Below are 26,293 nucleotides of genomic sequence, written 5' to 3'. Positions count from 1 at the left end.
AGAACTGCATTGGAATGTAAGCTCCTTGAAGGTAGAGTATTTTTGGGGGTATACGTAACATATACATATGTAATATAAAATTTACCATTTTAACCATTTTAAGCATTTAATTCTATGGTCTTAAGTGCATTCACGTGGTTGTACAATCATCACACTATCTCCAGAACTTTTTCATCTTCTCAGACTGAAACTCTGCCCCATAATTCCCCATCCCCCTTTCTCTTCCCCCAGCTCCTGGCACTCACCATTCTACTTCCTGTCTCTATGCATTCTATTCTGGGGACCTCATGTACATGGAATTTTACAGTATTTGTCTTTTTCGTGTCTGCCTTATTTCACTTAGCATAGTGTCTTCAAGATTCATCCATATTGTAGCAGATACCGGCATTTCCTTCCTTTTAAAGCTGAATACTACTCCACTGTGCAGATAGTCTACATTTTGCTTATCTGTTCATCTGCTGATGGACCCCTGGGTTATGTCTACCTTTGGCTGCTGTAACAGTGCTCCTGTGAACATGGTGTACAAATATCTTCTGGTTCCTGCTTTTAATTCTTTTGGGTAGACAGTGTTTTTCACCCCGTTCTGTTCAATGTTATAATCCCAGCACCTAAAATCAGTGTCTTGCACATAGTAGGCACTTTATAAATATTTGAAAGAATGAAACATTCATGATTGTTGTCTTAATTTTACATGGTTTTCATCTCTTTATCAGCCTTTTTCCTTGCTGATTTGCTCATATTTATCTTCTAATCTATTACATTTTTAGCTGTGCCTGGTCTGCTATATTCAACTCAACTGAGTTTTTAACTTCAATACCAATACCTTTTTTTTTTGCAAGTTTGCAAATCATGAAAACAGTAATTTCTTTTTTTTTTTTTTTTTTTTTTTTTTTTTTTTGAGACGGAGTCTCGCTCTGTCGCCCAGGCTGGAGTGCAGTGGCCAGATCTCAGCTCACTGCAAGCTCCGCCTCCCGGGTTTACGCCATTCTCCTGCCTCAGCCTCCCGAGTAGCTGGGACTACAGGCGCCCGCCACCTCGCCCGGCTAGTTTTTTGTATTTTTTAGTAGAGACGGGGTTTCACCGTGTTAGCCAGGATGGTCTCGATCTCCTGACCTCGTGATCCGCCCGTCTCGGCCTCCCAAAGTGCTGGGATTACAGGCTTGAGCCACCGCGCCCGGCCGAAAACAGTAATTTCCTGTTCTTCTGTGGAAGACCTTCCGTATTGTCCTGTGCCTGGCTCCTGGAAGATCTCCCCCTGCTGGAGGGAGGCTGTGTTTACCTCAGGGGCATCTCTCAGTGGCTCTCCTGGGGAGACAGGGGCTCCCCATGAGCAGTTCTCAGGTTGCCCTGCAGGCCCTACCGGTGTCACTCATTCTAGACCTGTTTTGACATACATTTTTTGGTCTCAGGATTTAGCCGCCTTAGGCAGAGGCTTGGGGTTCACATTTCTCAAGGGTGGCTCTGTCACCCCAGTGGCCTCTGGTGGGTGTTTGCTGAGGGCCCAGCCCTGGGCTGGCTGGTAGAGGGGCTCAGGTGATGATGACAGCACTGTGACCACAGATACCTGGTGATGAGGAAGTCCTCTGCCTAGTGGTGGCTTCTTTTCCTCCTTAATGTTTGAAAGTACCCTGCAAGGTGGGTCCTCTGTCCTCAGGACATGGAGTGAGGATGAGTGGTAGAGTCACTTGGCCGGGGTCCCACAGTTTACTAAGTGGCAGAGCTGGGATTCTAGTCCAGGTAGCAGCCTCCACACTTGGTGCTCCTAATCACTGTAGCCAGCTGCTCTCCATGACTCCTCTCCTTATGGCTCGGTGCAGGAAGCCCAGTCAGGCCCAGTCCCCTGTCCTGCACCTCTGCTCTGTATTCCGGCTGCCAAGCCCCCAGCTCTTAAACCCTGGGGTTCTGCCATGGGCAACCTGCACCCTATGAGGCTCAGACTGCTGTTCTCTTTTCATTTCTAGACCTGGAGATTTCTCTTTTTTGCTTTGTGTTAGGCAGTGTAGCTGACAAGGTCTTGCTGAGTCATGAGGCTGGAGTGCAGTAGTGTGGTCACAGCTCATTACAGCGTCAAACTCCTGGGCCCAAGCCATCCTCTCACCTCAGTCTCCCCAGTAGCTGGGACTGTAGATGTGTGCCACTATGCCTGGCTAATTTTATTTTTCGTAGAGACAGGGTCTCACCATACTGCCCAGGCTCGTCTTAAATTGCTGGGTTCAAGCAATCCTCCCTCCTTGGACTCCCAAAGTGCTAGGATTACAGATGGTAAGCCACTATGCCCGGCTTCCCTCCCTCCCTCCCTTCCCTCCTTTCTTCCCGAACTCTTTTCTTTGATTTCTCTCCTTCCTTCTTCTCCTTTCTTCCCTTCTCTCTTTCTCTCTTTCTCTTTCTGTGTCTTTCTCTCTCTCTCTCTTTCTCTCTTACCTTTATTCGTTTTTTGAGACAGGATCTCACTTTGTCACCTGAGTGGGAGTGCAGTGGCGCCATCTTAGCTCACTGCAGCCTCGACCTCCCAGGTTCAAACAATCCTCCTGCCTCCCCCCTCCAAAGTAGCTGGGACTACAGGTGCATGCCACCATACCTGGCTAATTTTTGTATTAGATACAGGGTTTCACCATATTGGCCAGACTGGTCTCGAACCCCTGAACTCAAGCAGTCTACCCGCCTGAGCCTCCCTAAGTGCTAGGGCTATAGGCGTGAGCCACCATGCCTGGCCTCTTTTTTTCTTTAAAACAGCATTTTAGCCATCTTCATCAGAAAATTTCCATAATGTATTAACATGGTGACAACATTAATAGAATTCCTGATGTTGAATTATCCTTATATTTTTGGATAAACCCTTTTTGGCCATGGTATCTTTTTTTTTTTTTTTATACAGTGATGGCTGGATTTGATTGACTTCTATTTAGGGTAGTTTCAGTCAGTTCTTGACTGATCTTGTCTATAGCTTTTTTTTTTTTTTCAATACTTCTTTTTTTCCCTGGTTTTGGTATAAGGATTATGCTAACTTTGCATAATATTTTGGGAAACTTTACATCATGTTCTATGTATATTTCCATCATTTTTTTTTTTTTTGAGATGGAGTCTCGCTGTGTTGTCCAGGCTGGAGGGCAGTGGTGCGATCTCGACTCACGACAACCTCCGCCTCCCACGTTCAAGCGATTCTCCTGCCTTAGCCTCCCTAGTAGCTGAGATCATAGGCGTGCGCCACCACACCTGGCTAATTTTTGTATTTTTAGTAGAGATAGGGTTTTACCATGTTGACTAGGCTGGTCTCGAACTCCTGACCTCAGATGATCCTCCCGCCTTGGCCTTCCAAAGTGCTAGGATTACAGGCATGAGCCACCATTCCTGGCCTGTTTCCATCATCTTTGAATAACTTAATAAGAATAAATTATTTGTGATGAATAATACAACAGCTAAAAAGAGTAAGCTGTATTTGTACATATCATAATGGGGAAATAAAGATACGTTGACTGACTAATCAAGTTGCAGAGCAAAGGTATGGTGTTTATAGCAATACAAACTGCATGCAACAGTTGTGTGTTAATAGATACATACTATAACCTGGGAGGATACGTAGGAAGATCATGATGGAGATTGCCTCTGGGGGACAGCAAATGGAACTTATAAGTTGGAAATAAGGTAGACTTCATCTTTGCTGTATGCATTCACTCCTCACCAGACTGGTGGGCGGCAGCACCTAGAGGTAAGAGTGCTTATATTTGAGTGCTGCCCCTCTGCTTCCCAGCTATATGATGTGGGTGTCACAGCCCCTGCACCTGTGGAGTGGAAGAGTCATACCTACCTTATAGTGTTGTGGGTGTGGAGGTGGATGGTCTGCCTAGGTGACCCTGGCTTCTAGGGCTGGCTCCCGTTCCTCCTTTCCTTTCCTAGTTCCAACCCCATGAGGGCTGGCTCCCGTTCCTCCTTTCCTTTCCTAGTTCTCAGGTTTGGAGACTGCCTTCAAACCAGAGTGCCACAGAGGAAGCACTAAATACACATTTGTAGTGGTTATTATTTGTAGTTCTTTTCTTTCATGTTAAAACTAGAAGCGGCTGGGCATAGTGGCTCATGCCTGTAATCCCAGCACTTTGGGAGGTCGAGGTGGGTGGATCACAAGGTCAGGAGTTCACCACCAGCACCAGCCTGGCCAACATGGTGAAATCCCGTCTCTACTAAAAATACACACACACACAAAATTAACCGGGCGTGGTGGCACACACTTGTAATACCAGCTACTGAGGAGGCTGAGGCAGGAGAATCGCTTGAACCCAGGTGGCAGAGCTTTCAGTGAGCCGAGATTGGGCCATTGTACTCCAGTCTGGGCGACAGTGAAACTCCATCTCAAACAACAACCACAACAACAAAAAACTGGAAGCAAATGTGGCAGAATGCAAAAAATTGTCTTTCAAGGTGGTGGGTATATTCGTTTGTCCTATTGTTCTTCATACTTTTCTAAACTTAAGAACTTACCCACTCCTTGCCTTCCCCAACATAAGAAAGATTGTTAAACCCATGGATATGGTGGCTCACATCTGCACCCAGCACTTTGAAAGGCCAAGGCGGGTGGATCACTTGAGCCCAGGAGTTTGAGACCAGCCTGGGCAACATGGTGACTTTGTCTCTACAAAAACACAGAAATTAACTGGGCATGGTGGCAAGTGCCTTATAGTCCTCACAGCTGCTCAGGAGGCTGAGGCGGGAGACACTTGAGCTTGGGAGGCAGAGGTTGCAGTGAACTGTGATCATACCACTGCACTTCAGCCTGGGTGACAGAGCGAGACTGTCTCGGGGGAAAAAAAAAAAAAAGTGGTTTGGGCTGGATGCAGTGGTTCATGCCTGTAATCCCAGTACTTTGGGAGGTTGAGATGGGAAGATCCCTTGAGCCCAGGAGTTTGAGATCAACCTGAACAGTATAGTGAGATCCGTCTCTACAAAAAAAGGATTAAAAAGTTAGCTGAGCATGGTGGCATGCACGTCTAGACCCAGCTACTTGGGAGGCTGAGATGGGAGGATTGCTTGAGCCCTGAAGGGTAGAGGTTGCAGTGAGCTGAAATTGTGCCATTGCCCTACACTCCAGCTTGGGTGATAGTGAGACCCTGTCTCACGGGAAAAAAAAAAAATTGTTTGGCAGGGTACAGGGGCTCCTGCTTGTAATGCCAGCACTTTGGGAGGCCGAGGTGGAAGGATTGCTTGAGGCCAGGATTTAGAGACTAGCCTGGTCAACAAGAAAAGATCCCGTCTCTACAAAAAATTTTATTTTTATGTTTATTAATTTATTTTTGAGACGGATCCTCACTCTGTCACCCAGGCTGGAGTGCAGTGGCATGGTCTTTGCTTGTTGCAGCCTCCACCTCCTGGGTTCAAGCTATTCTTTTGCCTCAGCCTCCCAAGTAGCTGGGATTACAGGTGCGTGCCACCAAGCCTGGCTAATTTTTGTATTTTTAGTAGAGTTGTGATTTCCCCATGTTGGCCAGTCTGGTCTCAAACTCCTGACCACAAGTGATCCACCTGCACTGGCCTCCAAAAGTGCTGGGGTTACAGGCATGAGCCACCTCACCCAGCTGCTGAACTTTTCACCAAATTGGGGAACTTTTGGAGGGCCATTGTTTTCTCCAAATATTTTTGCCTTTTTTTTTTTTTTTTTTGAGACGGAGTCTCACTCTGTCGCCCAGGCTGGAGTGCAGTGGCCGGATCTCAGCTCACTGCAAGCTCTGCCTCCCGGGTTCACGCCATTCTCCTGCCTTAGCCTCCCGAGTAGCTGGGACTACAGGTGCCCAGCACCTCGCCCGGCTAGTTTTTTGTATTTTTTTAGTAGAGACGGGGTTTCACTGTGTTGGCCAGGATGGCCTCTCAAAGTGCTGGGATTACAGGCTTGAGCCACCGCACCCGGCCTATTTTTGCCTTTTTTTTCCCCTCTCCTCTTTCTGGGTGGGACTCCAGACGCTTTAATATTGTTTCACAGATCAGTGAGGCTCTGTTTCCTTTTTTTTTCTCCCTTCTTTTTACAGTCTTGCTCTGTAATCCATGTTGGAGCGCAGTAATGCAATCATAGCTCACTGCAGCCTTGACCTCTTGGATTCAAGCGATCCTCCTGCCTCAACCTCCTGAGTAGCAGGGACTACAGGCACACATCACCACAGCTGGCTAATTTTTATATTTTTTGTAGAGATGGGCTCTCACTGTCTTGCCCAGGCTGGTCTTGAATTCCTGGACTTGAGTGATCCTCCTGCCTTCGCCTCCCAAAGTCCGGCCACATTCCCCTTAAGAATGGTTTTGTGACCGGGCGTGGTGGCTCACGCCTGTAATCCCAGCACTTTGAGAGGCCAAGGCGGGTGCATCACGAAGTCAGGAGATAAAGACCATCCTGGGTAACACGGTGAAACCCTGTTTCTACTAAAAATAAAAAAAAATTAGCCAGGTGTGGTCACTCAAGAGGGTGAGGCAGGAGAATTGCTTGAACCCGGGAGGTGGAGGTTGCGGTGAGCTCACATTGCGCCACTGCACTCCAGCCTGGGTGATAGAGTGAGACTCTGTCTCAAAAAAAAAAAAAAAAATTTTTTTTTTGGTCCAACAGCTGGAATCTCTTTTCAGTTATTTCATAAGCTAGGCTGCTTGGAATCAGCCTGGAATTTCGGCAGAGTTCATAGGCAGAATTTGGGGCTCCCCTCTGAGACTCTGTCCTTGAGATTCCCCCCTCATTTTATAGCTGTTACAGTTGCTTCAAACTCTCCTCAGTCACACATTTAAAAATGGAGTTTACCCAGTGCTGTTCCATTTTCTTTCAAGAATTGGTTCCATCCATTTTCTCTCTGCTTTTGGTTGCTCTCAGTTCCTTCAGGAGGTGGTTTTTTAATATTTTGTCCAGGGTTATAGTTTTTACCTGTGGGACAGTTGGTATGATATGAGCTGGAAGAGGAGCTGACTTTGATCTACCTTTTTATTTTTATTTTTTTTTGAGACGGAGTCTCGCTCTGTCGCCCAGGCTGGAGTGCAGTGGCCGGATCTCAGCTCACTGCAAGCTCCGCCTCCCGGGTTTACACCATTCTCCTGCCTCAGCCTCCCGAGTAGCTGGGACTACAGGCGCCCGCCACCTCGCCTGGCTAGTTTTTTGTATTTTTTAGTAGAGACGGGGTTTCACCGGGTTAGCCAGGATGGTCTTGATCTCCTGACCTCGTGATCCACCGGTCTCAGCCTCCCTAAGTGCTGGGATTATAGGCTTGAGCCACCGCACCTGGCCGTTCTACCCTTTTAAGAAATTGTGTGGGCCAGACAGAACACATTTGTGTGTGTTTTGGTGTTACAGAGTTGTCCAAAGCGCGTGAAACTGAACTGGGACTTTAACGTTTTCAAGGTTTTACATTTGCTCTTTTCTTCCTGTCTCCTTCCTCAGCTGTCTGCTTTTCTGTGGAGACTGCAGGTTGTAGACACCAGCGGCCCCCTATTGCTGCACATCAGGTGTCCTCCCCCTCAGTGCTGTGGACTTCTTGGGCTGCATAGCCCTGTTGCCCGGGCATCCTGTGCATAGCAGGAGGTACAGCAGCATCCATGACCACCACCCATCATAGGTCAGGGGCCGCCCCCTAGTGGTGGTAATTAAAAAATACTTCCAGATGAGGCTAAGTGTTTTGGGGAACAAAATCCTCCCCATTTGAGAACCGCTGTTCTAATCCACGGGCATCTCTGGTCCTTACTGTATTCCGTTTTTCCCCAGTGTCTGATGCTGTTGGTTTCTGCATTCTCAGAGGGCTCTTGTTGGAGCTTTTGATGGTGTACGCCTGAGAGATGCCTTCCCAGCTGGGGCGGGTGCCTACCTGTTTCTTATTCCTAGCTGTGTTTTGGGGCTCTGGCCCCTTCACTAGGTGTCTCAGATTAGGGACTGTAGCTTTGCAGTGAAGACCCCACAGCACCACACTGCAGCCAGAGTCATCTTCCTAAACTGCGTACTTCTGCACTTGGGCTTCGTTGGCCAGTGTGGTGCACTGGCAAAGTAACCTGTGTTGTGGCTCAGCAGTGTTGTCCTCAAGTAGTTAATCTTCAGATAGTAGCTAAAATATGTGATGTTACTGCTGTGTTCTTTCTTGTTTAATTTAGGCCTGAACACGGAGGGCATAGTGGACTGTGATAAGAATACTGGGTTGAGCATAGCCAGACCTGACTGGGAATGCTTTCACCCTTGGAGACTCTTGGTTTTTTGCTTCTTATTTTCTTTTTTTTTTTTTTTTTTTTTTTTTTTTTTTTTTTTTTTTTTTTTTTGAGGCGGAGTCTCGCTCTGTCGCCCGGACTGGAGTGCAGTGGCCGGATCTCAGCTCACTGCAAGCTCTGCCTCCCAGGTTTATGCCATTCTCCTGCCTCAGCCTCCGGAGTAGCTGGGACTACAGGCGCCCGCCACCTCGCCCGGCTAGTTTTTGTATTTTTAGTAGAGACGGGGTTTCACCATGTTAGCCAGGATGGTCTCGATCTCCTGACCTCGTGATCCGCCCGTCTCAGCCTCCCAAAGTGCTGGGATTACAGGCTTGAGCCACCGCGCCCGGCTGCTTCTTATTTTCATCAACCTGGAGCTAATCCTGTGCTTGGAGTTGGAATATCTGGTTTTACACTTTGCTGACCAGGTCATCTTGGGCACATTCTGAGCCTGATACCTTAGCTGTAACAGGAGGGACTGGGATGAACTCTTTTCCTGTTAGTGTTGATTTTGCTTTTATGCTCTTCCCTGTTGTCCTTTTGCATAGGCCTGGCATTATGCCAGCTGCCTCACACATTTTAGCTCTTTTAAGTATATGCTGGTGGAAGGTGGAAATCTGTGTTTCAGGGATGATTGACAAATTAAGTTATGCGTCCATGACCATGCTGTAGATTATTAGTGGTATAACTGGAGTTTGCTGTCTTGACTGACTTTCATGTTTTTCCTTTAAAAAATAATTCCTTGTTCTTTGCTTTCAGCTTTATCATTTTGTGATTCCGTGTAATTTTTGTGATACTAAAACTGCCTTCTGTGATCTGAATTATTATAAAAACATTATAAATTACTTACAAAGAAAATCAGACCCCACAAAGCTGTAGAGGTCCTGACATACCTATCCTAGGTTTTAAATGTAATTGCTTTTTCTTTCTTTTTTCTTTTTTTAATACCATAGTGTTCTAAGAACGGAAGCATCTGGGCTGGATGGAATTTAGCATCAAGCAGAGTCCCCTGTCTGTTCAGAGTGTTGTTAAGTGCATAAAGATGAAGCAGGCACCAGAAATCCTCGGCAGTGCCAACGGGAAGACTCCAAGCTGTGAGGTGAATCGCGAGTGTTCTGTGTTCCTCAGCAAAGCCCAGCTCTCCAGCAGCCTGCAGGAGGGGGTCATGCAGAAGTTTAACGGCCACGACGCCCTGCCCTTTATTCCGGCTGACAAGCTGAAAGATCTTACTTCCCGGGTGTTTAATGGAGAACCCGGTGCACATGATGCCAAACTGCGTTTTGAGTCCCAGGAAATGAAAGGGATTGGGACACCACCTAACACTACCCCTATCAAAAATGGCTCTCCAGAAATTAAGCTGAAAATCACCAAAACGTACATGAATGGGAAGCCTCTCTTTGAATCTTCCATTTGTGGTGACAGTGCTGCTGATGTGTCTCAGTCAGAAGAAAATGGACAAAAACCAGAAAACAAGGCAAGAAGGAACAGGAAGAGGAGCATAAAATATGACTCCTTGCTGGAGCAGGGCCTTGTCGAAGCAGCTCTTGTGTCTAAGATCTCGAGTCCTTCAGATAAAAAGGTATCTAGGAGACAATGTGTCAGGGGTCACGTGACCTTGAGTAGTGAGCATGGCCATCGTGTGAGGGTACCTGCACGAGTACTGGGGTGGGCGGAGGAGATGAGAACAGGTCTGGTACTTCCAGCCACTTGCCTGAGCCCTGGCTGTGGGTTGGAGGGCGGGCTCCAGGATGTCCTGGCACTGCCTCCTCAGTTCTCAGCTGGCTGCTGAGCCTGTTGAGAGGTCTAGAGAGGTGAGCTAAGTGTTCAAGATTCAAATGGCTAAAAAGAGGTAATGCTTGTTTCTTAATGTGGTTCTGCCAGTTTCAGAGCCCTGGCTTGACAACATCAGGCTGCACTCTTTTCAAGGATCTCATCTCCAAGGGGTTCTTTAGCCTGGTGTGGTCAGTGGAGACATGCTGGGCTCTAGAATGTGACTTCCTAAGTCTGCACCGTCTGATGAGTGGGAAGCAGAGCTGTGCAGCGGTGCACCTGCTGTCCTTACCCTATGGTCCAGTGTCCACTTACTGTCTTCTCAGCCAGGTAGTCCAGCAGATGGCCTGCCTCCCTGAGGCCTAGGGATGTGTCTTTTGCCTCCCATTCTTGGTTCCCAGGGCAGAGCCCAGCACACTGGACACAAGCGAATGAGTGTTTCCTCATCCTAACTTGAGGTGGAAAGATGTGGTGGCGCTGCTCCATTCTGCCTGGTGGTTGGTGTTTCCATGCCTTCACGTGGCATTCAGATTGGCCTTGACACTTGGATGAATATAAGCCATGTGAAACAACCGAGGGGCCATGACTTTGGCAGAAGGAAGGAACTCTTGATGGGGCAGCAGTCTCTGTTCATCTGGTGGTCGATAGGGTGTTGCTCTTTAGTTGCTGCTCCTTGGAATTGTTAAAATAATGAAGAGCTTTGAGGGTTAAAAAAATGTTTTTTGATTACTCAGGAGCTATTTAGTTCTTGCTTATGTAATTGCAGTGGCAAAGTTTCTTATTTTTATTTATTGTTTTTGCGACAGGGTCTCTGCCCAGGCTAGAGGGCAGTGGTGTGATCATGGCTCAGAGCAGCCTTGACCTCCCAGGCTTAGGTGATCCTTCTACCTCAGCCTCCTGAGTAGCTGGACCACAATGTACACCACTATGTGCCCAGCTAATTTTTTGTTTTTTGTAGAGATGGGGTCTTGCTCTGTTGCCCAGGCTGGTCTCAAACTCCTAGGCTCAAACGATTCTCCCACCTCCGCCTCCTGAAGTACTCGAGTTACAGGTATGAGGGGCCATGCCCAGCCTAGAAAGATTTTTTGAAGTGCCCACGGCAGTATTGAACCTCATGGTTTTGCATGGGAAGAGGCCTGTGCAAGTTGTCAGAGACCTAGCTGTTTTGTTTTGAGACAGGGTCTTGGTATGTTACACGGGCTATTCTCGAACTCCTGGCCTCAAATGATGCTCCTGCATCAGAGCTGGCTTTTTCTTTCTCCTCCAGCTGAAAAAAAACAAACAAAAAAACCTGGCTTTTATTCCTAGCTCTGTCCCTTGGTTTTGTTAAAACTTGAGTAACTCACCTGAATTTTGACTCTCCATCTGCAGAGTGGGGTCAGTAAATGTAAACCTGAGTTGCTGTGCAGTAATCTGGTAGCTGTTCTGAAAGTATGTCAGGCCTGGTGCGGTGGCTCACACCTGTAATCCCAGCACTTTGGGAGGCTGAGGCAGGAGGATTGCTTGAACCCAGGAGTTCAGGACCAGCCTGGGCAACATAGTGAGACCCCGTCTCTACAAAAAATAAAATTACCTGGGCATGGTGGCACTGCCTGTGGTCCCAGCTACTAGGGAGGCTGAGGTGGGAGGATCAAAAAAACATGAAAATGTGTCATGTGGTAGCTCATGCCAGTCCTCACCAGCATGCTCATGGCAAGGTTTTGGGCCAGCATCTTTAGCTCACAGATGAGAAAACTGAGGCCTGAGGCAGTGGAACAATCTACCCATGTGTATAGTGCTCTGAGGAGCAAGGCCAGGGATTCACCCTTGGTGGGTTGCAGCCACGCTGGCTGTGCTTGTTTCCACTGGAGAGCACAACTGTGAGTGGCTTGTGGGGAGGAGTTTTCTTTGGTGGAATGTTCAGCCTCAACCTACCCATTATGTTCTAGAGATGGAGAAATTGAGGCTCAGAGAGCCCCAAGGACTCAGATTACATGTGATGGAGCCGAGACTTGCTCCTAGTCCTCCTTGCCCTTGCCCTCATCACTCTAGGATGGTTCATGTTGGTGACACATGGGCTGCTGAGAACTGATTGTCAGACATGACTGGGGACAGGGATCAGTATGGATTTGGACTTCTGTGAGAATTCCTTTTTGACCAGTTGAATAAAGCACCATTGAAGACCATCTATTAATAGTAGGCCAAGGAAATAGATTTATATAGAGATCTTCGTAATGTTGAATACCTGCTGTATGCTGTGCACTGTCCTGATCCTTTAGCTGAGAGTGAGAGACAAATTTCTTTTTTTTTTTTGAGACAGAGTTTTATTCTGTCACCAGACTGGAGTGCAGTGGTGCAATCTCGGCTCACTGCAACCTCCACCTCCTGGGTTCAAGTGATTCTTCTGCCTCAGCCTCCCGAGTAGCTGGGACTACAGGTGCTCACCACCACTCCCAGCTAATTTTTTGTAGTTTTAGTAGAGATGGGGTTTCACCATGTTGGCCAGGATGGTCTCGATCTCTTGACCTCATGATCCACCCGCCTCGGCCTCCCAAAGTGCTGGGATTACATGTGTGAGCCACTGCGCATGGCCTTTTCTTTTTTTTTTTTTTTTTTGAGATGGAGTCTCACTCTGTCGCGCAGGCTGGAGTGCAGTGGCACGATCCGGCTCACTGCAAGCTCTGCCTCCCAGGTTCACGCCATTCTCCTGCCTGGGCCTCCTGAGTAGCTGGGACTACAGGCTCCTGCCACCACGCCCAGCTAATTTTTTGTACTTTTAGTAGATGGAGTTTCACTGTGTTAGCCAGGAAGGTCTCGATCTCCTGACCTCATGATCCACCTGCCTCGGCCTCCCAAAGTGCTGGAACTACAGGCGTGAGCCACCGCGCCTGGCCTAGACAAAATTTTAATGAAACAATGTTGAGGCTATCATCTAAAACACAGCAAGGGAGCACACTCCATTTTTGGGGGTCTGTGTGTATTTGGACATTATAGCCTAATGAATCCTTGGCCTTCTGGATACACAGGTAGTGATTGGATGTGTTAGTGTTTGTCTTTTGTTGTTCATTTTCAGATTCCAGCCAAGAAAGAGTCTTGTCCAAACACTGGAAGAGACAAAGACCATCTGTTGAAATACAATGTCGGTGATTTGGTGTGGTCCAAAGTGTCGGGTTACCCTTGGTGGCCTTGCATGGTTTCTGCAGATCCACTCCTTCACAGCTATACCAAACTTAAAGGTATTGTGTGCTTTGGGTTGTTTTTCCAACTCTCTTCTGCACTTAATCTTTCTCATCTCCAAGCTTCTTTCTTACTCTTTCTAGATAGCCCTGCTGTGGTTCATTTCTGCAGCTTTACCTAAAGTTAGTGATTGATTCACATGTGATGTGTTGCCATTTCTTTTTATATTCAACTCAAATACGTACTTCATCTGATTGAATTAGTGTTAAGGGAGACCTGACCTTTGCCTTGTATAACTTCTGTTTTAATGATAGTTTATTATTTAGTTATAGTGATTGCTTGTTTCAGGATGATTTGCAGCAAGAGTGTTTTATGCTAAGTTTAAGTTGTAAAAATGTCCAAGTGAATTTTATTAGGCCTATGGGAAGATGGAAAACACTGGAAATTATCATCTTTGTCTTATGAAGCTTGGGTAGATAAATTGATTTTTACATGGAGCAGGTGATGTAACATACTAAGAATGTAAGGCTGGGCGCAGTGGCTTACGCCTATAATCCCAGCACTTTGGGAGGCTGAGGTGGGTGGATCACTTGAGGTCAGGAGTTCGAGTCTAGCCTGAACAACATGGTGAAACCCCATCTCTACTAAAAATACAAAAGTAGCCGGATGTGGTGGCGCACGCCTGTAATCCCAGCTACTCAGGAGGCCAAGGCAGGAGAATTGCTAGAATCTGGGAGGCGGAGGTTGCAGTGAGCCGAGATTGCGCCATTGCACTCTAGCCTGGGCAACAACAGGAAAACTCTGTCTCAAAAAGAAAGAATGTTCTATGTCCCTGATACAGAGCAAATAATAGTCAACCCATAAATGTGTTTTTAGAGAAAGAGTAAAAGATAATGTGGTCTGAGGTTTTTCTGAAAGTTCTTCTAGAGTGAAGTTGGAATTTAGTTTGAGCAAGTTTCAATGTGGTGAGTGCAGAGTTAGAACTGAGTAAGTTAGTGTCACCCTGTGATCTGATCTGTGCACCCTCCGGAAGTGTGGCATCTAGAGCCAGGCCAGACCAGGCCAGTGCTCCAGTCCAGTATTGCTGACTCGTCAGCCTCTTATGACCCCTTGGTGGTCCTTGCATACATGTCCCCTTCTGGTCTCTGGCTGAAGGCCTGAGCTCCTGTGGGGGCAGCATTGCTGCCTTTGCTACGAGCTTACGTCTTTGCACTGACACCTGCGTGGCCAAACAGGCTTGTCAACTGGCTGTGGGAGCAGGTGGCTGTTAGGAGTGGAGTACAGTGGTGCCTCCCTGGCAGATGTAGATGTTAGAGGGGCAGGCTGACGATGAAGAGACCTCTGCTGAGTCCTGGGTGCCCTTGCCTGAGTCCTGCCCTGGCCTCCTGTCCTGTGAGGCACAGGCATGTGTGCTCTGCAGGAGTTGTGACAGAAGAGCCTATGGCCTGGCTTCGGCTCTGTCTCCGTGGAGGACCTTTGGCATCCTTGCCTTGCCACAATTGGGGGATTCCTTTCCAAGGGGCTGCAGGAACCCCAGGGTGTACCCCAGGGTCTCTACGCTTGGTCAGAATATGAAAAAAAAAATGCTAGTTGAGACAGAAATTGTCTCCCCTTTGTTTGGGGATAGACCTTCAAGCCTCTGCAGCCCGGGTGCAGGCACACATGGGTGTGTGTGAGGGATTGCTAGTTCTTTCTCTGCCTTCTAAAACCAGGCGCAATCTCCACACAGCAAACCTTGTGACTCCCATGTCATTTGTCTGTGTGGCACACAAGCAGCTCTTACTGATTTCCTTTTTAGTGTCTGGGGATATTGACTTGTTTATATGATGCCATCTTTAGCTTTTAGCCTCTCATGCCTGTGAAACTGAAGTAGTCTTTTGAAAGTCTCCTTGTTCTTCCTATTAGGGTTTATTACTTTTAATTTCTTCTTCTCTTTTGTTTGGGATGGAGTCTCGCTCCATCACCCAGACTGGAGTGCAGTGGTGCAATCTTAGCTCACTGCAACCTCTGCCATCCAGGCTCAGGTGATCCTCCCATCTCAGCCTCCTGAGTAGCTGGGACTACAGGTGCGTGCCACCACATCTGGCTAATTTTTGTATTTTTTTGTAGAGATGGGGTTTCGCCATGTTGCCCAGCTGGTCTCAAACTCCTGGGCTCCAGTGATCCGCTTGCCTTGGCCTCCCAAAGTGCTGGGATTACAGGCGTGAGCCACAGTGCTGCAGCTCAACTTTAATATCATTGCATCTTTCCCCTGCCTTGGAGTTAAGTAATTCATGTAGTCTACAACAGCTTCTCTGACATTCAGATATACTGTTATTTTTATTCATCTCTCTCTTTTTTTTTTTTTTTTGAGACACAGTTTCATTCTGTCTCCCAGGCTGGAGTGCACTGGCATGATCTCAGCTCACTGCAACCTCTGCCTCCTGGTTTCAAGCAATTCTTATGCCTCAGCCTCCCGAGTAGCTGGAATTACAGGCGTGCGCCACTACGCCCAGCTAATCTTTGTATTTTTAGTAGAGACAGGGTTTCACCATATGGGCCAGACTGGTCTCAAACTCCTGACCTCAAGTGATCTGCCCGCCTTGGCCTCCCAAAGTGCTGGGATTACAGGCATGAGCCACTGTGCCCGGCCTCATCTCTCTTTCTTTGCTTGATTCCTGGACCTTGCACTGTGGCTAAGTGCTTTCACTCTTGTGCTTATGGCACTGTCATGTTACTCTCTGTGGTTGAGGCTGGGACTCAGGAATCAGCCTGCCAGGGTCTAGTCCAGCTGGCTAATCTTGATAATGAACTTAATCTTGCTAAGCTTCAGGTTCCCTGTATATGAAAACGAGGAAGGTGATACCATCACCTTCATGGAAAGGTCTTAATGCAGTGACCACGGGACGCTTGTATTAGCAATTGTTATTATCCTCACTTTTACTTTTAAAACCTGAGTTTTTATTTTATCAATCCCGATTCCCTTGGTTTCTTCTATAGCTGCTTCCTGAAAACCTTCCTGTTTGACCAGTTATTAACCCTGTAGCCACCTAGTATTTGGTTAATTTTAGTAGTTTTGTGTCTGTTTTTAAGTGTTTGCATGTCCTCAGGTATTCCGTCAGTTTTCAATATATAATGCCAGATGGGCATACTTGGATTCTAGTTTTTGTGTGTATGTGTGAAATATTTGATTTTTTTATCTATCTTAAAAACTTTCAAGTCAAAGCAAAACAGCACAGCAGACACCTTTCCCCTCATCTAGATTCTCCACCTTGAAACATCTTGTTCTACCTGTTGCATCTCTTTTTTTTTTGAGACAGAGTCTCACTCTGTTGCCTAGGCTGGAGTGCAGTGGCGCGATTTTGGCTCATTGCAACCTCTGCCTCTCAGGTTCAAGCATTCTCCTGCCTCAGCCTCCTGAGTAGGTGGGACTACAGGTGCGCACTACCACACCCAGGTAGTTTTTATATTTTTAGTACAGGCGGGGTTTCACCATGTTGACTAGGATGATCTTGATCTCTTGACCTCATGATCCACCTGCCTTGTGGCCTGCCAATGGGATTATAGGCATGAGTCACTGTGCCTAGCCTCCATCTCTTTTGTTACATGATATCTGGTAGCTGTCGTGGCACTGTTACCACCAAATACGTCAGAACAAGGACAGTTTCCTTGTTGACTCAGCACCCAGCCACATTTTGGGAAACATCACATCAGTAACAAGGTCTGTTATTGTGCTAAAAGCAGGTATAGGGGCATGTCCCCAGCAGGCCCCATACCTGCCTTTTTCTGCACTTTGGGGTTGAGATGCATACTTTGCATCTGGTGGTTGTGCCTCTTCAGCTTCTGCTAGTCTAGAGCAGCACTCTCAATCCCCAATTCCTCATGACCGCTTTAGCTTTCTCATGATCAGACCTAGGTCAGAAGGCCAGGTTGTATCTCAAAGTTGGAACCTTGAAAGATAGCTTTGGCCCGTTACTAAAGATCTGTGTGCAGAAGAAGGGAGTGTCCTGCACCAGCCTAGGCTGGGCAGTGGTCTCCCTCACCTCAGCAGTCTGCTTCTCTAGAAATTATTGTGGAATGTAGAGTAGGAGGCACAAGCAAGCCTACTTCAGAAGACTGATATATACTTTTTTTTTCTCGTGAAGGCATTAGAGTGTAAAATATACGTACATTTGAAAAGCTGTTCAGAAGGAGTCAAGCCTGGGTAGATACCCTCCAGCTGAAAGGAGATTTAGATAATATTAAAAAGAAAAGGGGTCAAAGGAAGTAAGTAGAACAAAGAGAAGTGAGGGAAGGACAGAGTGCTAGTCAGACTACATTAGAAGGAGCTTATGTGTCAACTGACCCACCCCTGGTAGGCTATGGCCACCAGAGCTCTCTGTGGAAAGGCACAGGTCTCCATTGTCACTAATGAGGGACCTGTGGACTGTGCTTGTAGTCTGTCCCAACAGTGTAACTTTTGTTGTTGTTTTGAGATAGGGTCTTGGCTCTGTTGCTCCATCCAGGCTGGAGTACAGTGGCACAATCATAGCTCACTCCAGGCTCAAACTCCTGGGCTCAGGTGATCTTCCTCCTGCCTTGGCCTCCCAAATTGTTGGGATTACATGTGTGAGCCACCATACCTGTCCCCAACAACCATGGCTTTAGCAGTCCTTGATGATTCATCATGGACTTGTTAAATGGTAACTGGCTATTACTGCACTTTCTACCTTTTAGCTGTCATTTTTCTGTGGAAATGAACTCCCCCTTAAAAAAAATGAGTTATGTATTTTAGTCCTTATTTTCTTGAATCCTCACATTGTCCCAAATTTGACCAGTGGGAGTCCCATTAAGTTCCTTTCAGCTGTATGCCTTTGACATGTCCCCGTCAACCCCTGAGTACCTCTTTATGTTCTGGTAGAACAAGATGTTCCAGGCTCATCTTGTACTGTTTTCTTTTTTTCCCCCCAACCCTAGCATCAGCCATTTCTCAGAGAAGGCCTAGGTTCTTTGAGTACAGAATGGTATGTAGGAGCCCAGGTCTGGTCGCTGGTTGTGTTCATTGCTCTGGGAGACAGAGTTTGCAAGGGAAACTCTGTGTGCAGTAGGTCTCCAAGCAGTGCTGAGCCCTTGCTCCGAGTGGAGCTCTTGGGTCCATTTTTGATTCTCCAACACTTGGCCTGCAGCACCCCACGATGAGAATGAGACAGTGAATGGTGAGTGTCGTTTTGGAAGGGCAGGGACGTGAAGAAGAGATCTGCCATGGAGTGGGCTGAACATGGGTCCTGTGAAGCCGGTACTTTTATATTTTTCTACCCTCTATTCCTATCCTGTTGTGTTTTTTTTTTTTTTTTTTTTTTTTTTTTGTGGAGACGGAGTCTTGCTCACTCATCCAGGCTGGAGTACAGTGGTATGATCTCGGCTCACTGCAGCCTCCTGTGTTGAAGCGATTCTCCAGTCTCAGCCTCCCGAGTAGTTGGGATTACAGGAGCACACCACCATGCCCAGCTAATTCTTGTATTTTTAGTAGAGCTGGGGTTTTACCATGTTGGCAAGGCTGGTCTCAAACTTCTGACCTTGTGATCCGCCCGACTCGGCCTCCCAAAGTGCTGTGATTACAGGCGTGAGCCACCGCGCCTGGCCCCCATTAAAAAAAAATTTATTTATCATGTGTGGGATTTATGGACCAGCTTGAATCTTAGTGTATCTTAGTAATATACTTAAGTTTTGAAAACTGAAGTGTAATATACATGCAAAAATGAACATAACTCATAAGCTACAGCTAAATCTAGATTCTTTTGGAAATCAAAATTTCCTTTGGAAATCTTAAGTTAATGAATGAAAGTCTTATTTTTTTTTTTTTTTTGGAGATGGAGTCTCGCTCTGTCGCCCAGGCTGGAGTGCAGTGGCGTGATCTCCACTCACTGCAAGCTCCACCCGCCGGGTTCACGCCATTCTTCTGCCTCAGCCTCCCGTGTAGCTGGGACTACAGGTGCCCACCACCGTGCCCGGCTAATATTTTGTATTTTTAGTAGAGACGGGGTTTCACAGTGTTAGCCAGGATGGTCTCGATCTCCTGACCTTGTGATCTGCCTGTCTCGGCCTCCCAAAGTTCTGGGATTACAGGCGTGAGCCACTGCGCCCGGCTAATGAAAGTCTTAATAGCATTTTTGTAATTTTTAGCAGCAGAACCTGTGTTAGCTACTATCTACCAGGCACCTAGGTGGGCTAGCAGCTTTGAGGCTCAACCTTTTTTTGAGACCAAGTCTTGCTCTGTCACCCAGGCTGGAGTGCAGTGGCACCATCTCGGCTCACTGCAACCTCACAGTACCTCCCAGGTTCAAGTGATTCTCCTGCCTCAGCCTCCCGAGTAGCTGGTACTACAGGCATGTGTCACCACGCCCAGCTAATTTTGTATTTTTGCTAGAGACAGGGTTTCACCATATTGGCCAGGGCGGTTGAGGCACAACCTTTTAAGTTGGAAGCAGAAGATAACTATATGTTTTAGATATCACACTCGCTGGTTTTCTCTTTAGATAACTGTGGTCTGGAATCAAGTAATTTTCTGTTGTGGAGATTTTTGTTGTCACTTTTTCTGTGTTATGGAAGGGAATGTTAAGAATTAACCCTCATTGCTTTATATAGGAAAAAAATCCAGCATTTTCTAAAAATATTGCAGGTAATCTGACTTTCTCATGTCTTGTGCTATTTGATAATATGACCTTCTTACTGATTTGTTTCTTGCTTGTTCTATTAGTTGCTGAGAGGTGTGTTAAAATTTCCCATGGGATTGTGGATGTGCTGTTTTTCTACTTGTAGTTCTGGCAGTGTCTGCTTTACCTATTTTGTGGCTCTGGTGCCCTCCAGAGACTGAACTGGGAAACAGGCATGGTCATGCTTGTTCTTTGTTTCCCAGCGAGCTCTGTGGTCTCATGTCCTTGTGACTTTGCTCCTGTGCTTCCTTCTTGGCTTCAACAGACACCTGGCCTTGTCTGCATCTTTATGGCTTCTCTTCCCTCCCTGGAGCTTTATCTCTGAGGCAGCCTTGTCTCTTGGTGGGGTTCATTTTGCATGCATGGAACTTAACAGGCTCCACAAAATCTGGAGAGAAACTCTGGCTTAGTTGAGCCCAGAGAGTTACAGACTACCTGTAGTCTAATGGGCTGTGATGGGGAAAAAAGGAACACAGTACAAAATTAGGTACCAGGACTGTTAATAGAAGCCAGGTTCTTTTAGAAGGGGATGTAGATGGGGAGGTCAGTGACATGCATTTTTATATAGATGGTGATTAATGAACATCAGAACTTGCATAGAAAGAGGGCCAGGTGCAGTGGCTCATGCCTGTAATTCCATCACTTTGGGAGGCCGAGGCAGGTGGATGACTTGAGGTCAGGAGTTCGAGACCAGCCTGGTTAACATGATGAAACCCTGTTTCTGCTAACAGTACAAAAATTAGCCAGGTGTAGTCGCAGGCGCATGTAATCCCACCTCCTCTGGCTAAGGCAGGAGAATTGCTTGAGCCCAGGAGGCGGAGGTTGCAGTGACCCGAGAGTGCACTGATTCACTCCAGCCTGGGTGACAGAGTGAGACTCCATCTCAAAAAAAAAAAAAAAAAAAGGAAAGAAATTGCATAGGAAGGGAGAATTACTAATACATAGTACTGGGACAACTAGTTAATTATTGGTAAAATAAAAACAGTGAGATACTCACCTCTCAACTTGGACCAAAAAATAGTTCATGTGGATTAAAGAAACCCACAAAAATAGTAGAAAATTCGGTTATGTTATCAAATTTCTAGATAGGAAAGAACTTCAGAATGTTACACTCATTTATTTTACAAACTTGGAATTGATTGGAATGATCTCTTCTGCTTTTTTTCCCACCTGACATGCAAGGAGCATTGGTCTGTGTCATTATTTATAAACATGGGTTAATTTTATATTGTGTGTACTGTTACAGGTTTTCTTTATTATAAAAATGCTATAACATACCTGTATTCATTTTCATTACTAAGAAAAAGTTCTTACGAAGTTTTAAAGTAATGGAAGAAGTCACAAATCCCTTGACATATCCTTGAATCTTAGGTATTTTCAAATCAAAGAAGTTTGAACACTTAAAAACAAGTCAAATTGTACTGAAAGATTAATAGTGAAAAATCATCCCCTGCCTTCCTCTCTCCTCCCCAGAGGTAATTATTTTTATCTCTTTCAACATTTTCTTCTACTTTTAATACTTTGACTTTTCATGTAGACGTTTTTCTGTTAACTTTCTATCATGGAAAATGAAGATTGAGCTCTTCAGCCATTTTCTATTTCTTTCCCCCCATTCTCCCCATATAATTAAGTCACTATTTGTAATAAATGAAAAATAAGTGTTTACATAATTTTGACTATGTAAATATCATTCAGTGAAAAACCAAGTTGTGTTCTGTAATTGCATTTTCCTTTTTGTAAAACCTTTTGTTTTCCTTGGAGTTAATTATTGCCTTTCTTTTGAAATCATGTGCTATGTTGTCCATACAGCCTTAATTTTTTTAAAGTATTCATCTCCTCATCCTTAAAACTCATCCTTATGATGAAGTTAGTTTCTCCTGTTTATATATTTATATAGTTATTTTTTCTCTGTAAAAAAAAATTGAAAACCTGGGTTTGAGTCTCATCTTCCCTTTCTGCTCCTTGGAACTCATCTTTTAACCCTCTTTCCTTATTACTTAGATTTTCTTTCTTTGTAAAAAAGTTCTTTTCTCTCATCTTTTCTTCCCTTGGAAGAAAGAGATTCCCCTCTCCTAGAATCTTCCTTTTTCCTGCTTGAATCTGGTTTGCTAGCATTCTTAACCTTTTGCACTGCAATAAGCTTAGACTTTCTTTAAGCTGCTTTCCCTAGTTATTTACATTGTTTTCTGTAGTTCTATGTGGGCAGCAAGCCACCCAGGTGCCAAGGCAAGAGATTGAAGGCACAGGCTGTTCCAGTCTAATAAAGAAAATACTTAGAATAGTTTTATTAGATATAGAATATAGACATGATTATATATGAATATTATCAATCATTAGTTTGTAGTATTATATTACTCTTTATTCCAATGTTATAATAATCTCTGTTCTACAGTTATAACCTAGGAAAAACCAGGCCATACAGAGATAGGAGCTGAAGGGACACGATGAGAAGTGACCAGAAGACAAGAGTGTGAGCCCTCTGTCACGCCCGGACAGGGCCACTAGAGGGCTCCTTGGTCTAGCGGTAACACCAGTGCCTGGGAAGGCAACCGTTACTTACAGACCTTGGTCTAGCGGTAGCTCCAGTACCTGGCAAGGCACCTGTTACTTAGCAGACCAGGAAAGGGAGTCTCCTTTTCCCTGGGGTGGGGGGGAGGTTAGACAATACTCTGCTTCACCACCTCTTGTGTAGGGCCTGACATCAGTCAAGCCTGTCTGCAGCCATCTGGAGGCCTAAACGTCTCCCTGTGATGCTGTGCTTCAGCGGTCATGCTCCTGTTTCACTTTCATGTTCTGCTCTGTACACCTGGCTCCACCTTCTAGAGAGCCATAGCAGAATTAGTGAAAGTACTAAAGTCTTTGAAATACATAGAAGAAATAATGATGTAAGCTGTCCCCCCTCTCTCTGCCTCGGCTACCAAACAGGGAAGGGCCCCCTGTCCGGTGGACACATGACTCGTGCGACCTTACCTATCATTGGAGATGGCTCACACTCCTTACCCTGCCCCCTTGCCTTGCTTACAATAAATAACAGCGCAGTCAGGCATTCAGGGCCACTACTGGTCTCTGCATCTTGGTGGTAGTGGTCCCTTGTGCCCAGCTGTCTTTTCTTCTATCTCTTTGTCTTGTGTTTTTTTTTTTTTTTTTTTTTGAGATGGTGTCTCGCTCTGTCGCCCAGGCTGGAGTGCAGTGGCCGGATCTCAGCTCACTGCAAGCTCCACCTCCCGGGTTCACGCCATTCTCCTGCCTCAGCCTCCCGAGTAGCTGGGACTACAGACGCCCGCCACCTCGCCCGGCTAGTTTTTTGTATTTTTTAGTAGAGACGGGGTTTCACCATGTTAGCCAGGATGGTCTCGATCTCCTGAGCTCATGGTCCGCCCGTCTCGGCCTCCCAAAGTGCTGGGATTACAGGCTTGAGCCACCGCGCCCTGCTTGTGTCTTTATTTCTATGATATCTCGTCTCTGCACACAAGGAGAAAAAACCCACAGGCCCTGTAGGGCTGGTCCCTACAGTTCTATACTGTGTTCTTTCTTGGTTAAGTTTCCTTTTTTCCTGGAGGCTATTTTTGGTATCTTAAGACAGTTCGTATGGGAAGTAAGTTTTGAGTCCTTGCAATTCAGAGTATGCTACTTTTTTTTTTTTTTTTTTTGAGATGGAGCCCTGCTCTGTTGCCAGGCTGGAGTACGGTGGCACGATCTTGACTCATTGCAATCTTTGCCTCCTGGTTTCAAGTGATTCTCTTGCCTCAGCCTCCCGAGTAGCTGGGCCTACAGGCACACACCACCATGCGTGGCTAGTCTTTTCTGTTTTAGTAGAGACAGGATTTCACCGTGTTGGCCAGGCTGGTCTCCATCTCCTGATCTGAGGTGATCCGCCCACCTTAGCCTCCCAAAGTGCTGGGATTACAGGCGTGAGCTACCGTGCCTGGCCTAGAATATGCTGCTTTTCTATCTTCACACTTGATTGACGGTTTGACTGGGTATAGAATTTTATGTTGAGAAGAAATTCCCCTAGGAATTTTGAAGGTATTACTCCATTTCTTTATAGCATCCAGAGTTTTTGGCCATTCTTCACATAATTTGCTATTATTCACCTGCCTTGCTATTCTATTTCTTGTTCCATTAAGTTGGAGGCTGGCTCTTCGCCCAACCCCAAGCGGCTTGAATTTCAGCAGGGTGTGCTCTGCTGTGGATGTTGGGACATTTAGGGCTGTTTTAGTTGGAGACTTGATTTTGGGTTTATTCTTGGAGCTTCTCTGTTTCTCCAGAAAGCCTATTATTTGGGTATCCGACCTCCTAGATTGATGTTACAGGTTGCTATGGAAATAGGTATTTTTCATCTTAATTTTTTTCTTCTTTCTGGGAGATATCTTATCTTCCAAGCTTTCTTGTTGAATTTTTTTTTCATAGTTGTATTTTAGAATTTCAAATACCTCTTTGTTTTTCTGTGTTCTCTTTTCATAGCACACGGGGTTTCTCTATTGGGTGTCTTCTCTTCCCTTGTCTTGTGTCTGTGGCCCCGCAGAGGACCATTCATTTCTGTGTGTTTTGGATTCATTCATACTGGATGCTTCCCTGGGTCCAGGGGTTCTTTGGTGCTGGGCTTGTGTTTAAGAGCACAGCACTTAGAGCTGCCTGCACCCATGGGTGGGGAGGCTTGGTTATCCCACCCTCCTTTGCGTTAGAGGGTCTGATTGGCCATTGGCCACTTAATTAGGGGAATCTCCAAAAGACTCACTGGAGAGATTTTTCCTTTGGAGCACTTCAGGTCTTCAGGAAGTATCCTTTGATTCCTCGGGGCCAGTGTTCTGCATGAGGGGACAGGAAGTGGTAACCGCCACCCTCCCCACCTCACTGCCCCAGGGAGATCCCCCTCCCTCTTCTCACCTGGCACAGAGATCTGACTTTTTAACCTGCTTACCTGTATTCACCTTCTCATTTGACTTCAGTGGAATCTGGTACCTCCTCTCTTGGATTTTGGGCCTCTTTCTTTCCTCATCCAGTTCCCCCTGGCTGCATTGTAGGACATGGCTTCTTCCTCTCAGCTAAGAGTTAAGAGTAGTGGGCATCTGTGGGGTTACTCTGTGGTCTGAGCAGCTCTCTGAGGCCACTGATGCTCTTGTCCCCCTAGGACTGTGAGACAGCGGGGTAGCTAGCTGTTAGGTAGCAGGGCTGGTATTTGAACCCAGGTCGTGTGATGTCAGTATACTGCCTCCTTCACTGCTGCTGTCACTCCTTTCTTGCAGATGTCCTCTTGTCTTATTTGGTATCTTTTTAAGAGGGAATAAAGGAGTGCATTTAGTCGGCTAGCTAGCTTTTTTCTTTCTTTTTTTTTTGTTTTTAAGACAGAGTCTGGCTCTGTCACCCAGGCTGGAGTGCAGTGGTACAGTCTTGGCTCACTGCAACATCTGCCTCCCAGGCTCACGCCATCTTCTCACCTCGGCCTCCCGAGTAGCTGGTACTACAGGTGCACACCACCACACCTGGCTAATTTTTGCATTTTTCGTGGAGACGGGGTTTTGCCATGTTGCCCAGGCTGGTCTCAAACTCCTGAGCTCAAACAATCTACCCACCTCAGCCTCCCAAAGTGTTGGGATTACAGGCTTGAGGGACCGCGCCTGGCCTGGTTGGCTTTCTTTCCCAGTCAATTTTAGAACCTTATCTGAGTCTCTTGTAAGTTAGTTTCCCTCTTTGGCATGTGGCATGGTAGGGATAAGTATAGAACTTATTTTGAGGTTAACAGGCTCAAACAACACCAAGGAAAACAACTGCAAAACAGCAGTAGATTTGATTAATTTCATCCCAGAACTAACTTTCATTTTCTAACATTTTATTTTAAAAACTAGGTCAGAAAAAGAGTGCACGCCAGTATCACGTACAGTTCTTTGGTGACGCCCCAGAAAGAGCTTGGATATTTGAGAAGAGCCTCGTAGCTTTTGAAGGAGAAGGACAGTTTGAAAAATTATGCCAGGAAAGTGCCAAGCAGGCACCCACGAAAGCTGAGAAAATTAAGGTGATAGATGACCCTTCAGTCTACTTTTAAACCAGAAATTTAATTTTTATTCTTTAAGTTAACTTATTTTTGATTTGAACTTATACTTACTTGCTCGAAATATTGTAATGGCTTAACAATCTCTTTCATAGTTGACTTTTGCCCAAGAATGCTATGTTACAATATGATAAAGTTTTTTTAGAGACACAACTTATTTTTTTTTTTGCTCATTTGATGACTCTTAGAGATAACTTGTTTTAGAATTTTTATTTTTATATGTATTTATACACACACATATACACACACACACATACATAGAGAGGGATTATATTAATGTAATGTGATAGGAATTGATTTCTGGTTTAAAGAAACAATAAAGGTATTATGTTGGGCTGAATTCTAAAATTGGTTTTTATACGTTTTTTATTTCTATTATTTTTTAAAATTTTTTTGAGATGGATTTTCACTCTTATCGCCCAGGCTGGAGTGCAATGGCATGATCTCGGCTCACTGCATCCTC

General features: G+C 45.9%; 1 protein-coding gene across 4 annotated transcripts in view; it reads left to right on the top strand.

Annotated features, from left to right (window-relative positions):
• The window catches only part of NSD2 (nuclear receptor binding SET domain protein 2), a 114,701-nt gene that overhangs the window by 22,559 nt on the left and 65,849 nt on the right, over positions 1 to 26,293 (top strand). For 3 of the 4 annotated variants that reach the window (XM_023206776.2, XM_023206777.1, XM_023206779.1), the window contains exons 2-4: positions 9,138 to 9,763; positions 13,007 to 13,169; positions 25,628 to 25,794. In XM_023206776.2, coding sequence (XP_023062544.1) covers positions 9,167 to 9,763; positions 13,007 to 13,169; positions 25,628 to 25,794 — 927 coding nt within the window. In that variant the 5' untranslated portion in view covers positions 9,138 to 9,166. Of the gene's footprint in view, positions 1 to 9,137; positions 9,764 to 13,006; positions 13,170 to 21,152; positions 21,257 to 25,627; positions 25,795 to 26,293 lie in introns of those variants that run through there. The other variant, XM_023206778.1, reaches the window with a different exon arrangement.

This window comes from Piliocolobus tephrosceles, chromosome 3 (genome assembly GCF_002776525.5).
Source record: "Piliocolobus tephrosceles isolate RC106 chromosome 3, ASM277652v3, whole genome shotgun sequence".
In the NCBI taxonomy this organism is placed as follows: domain Eukaryota; kingdom Metazoa; phylum Chordata; class Mammalia; order Primates; family Cercopithecidae; genus Piliocolobus; species Piliocolobus tephrosceles.
This window is presented reverse-complemented; position numbering and strand designations above follow the sequence as displayed.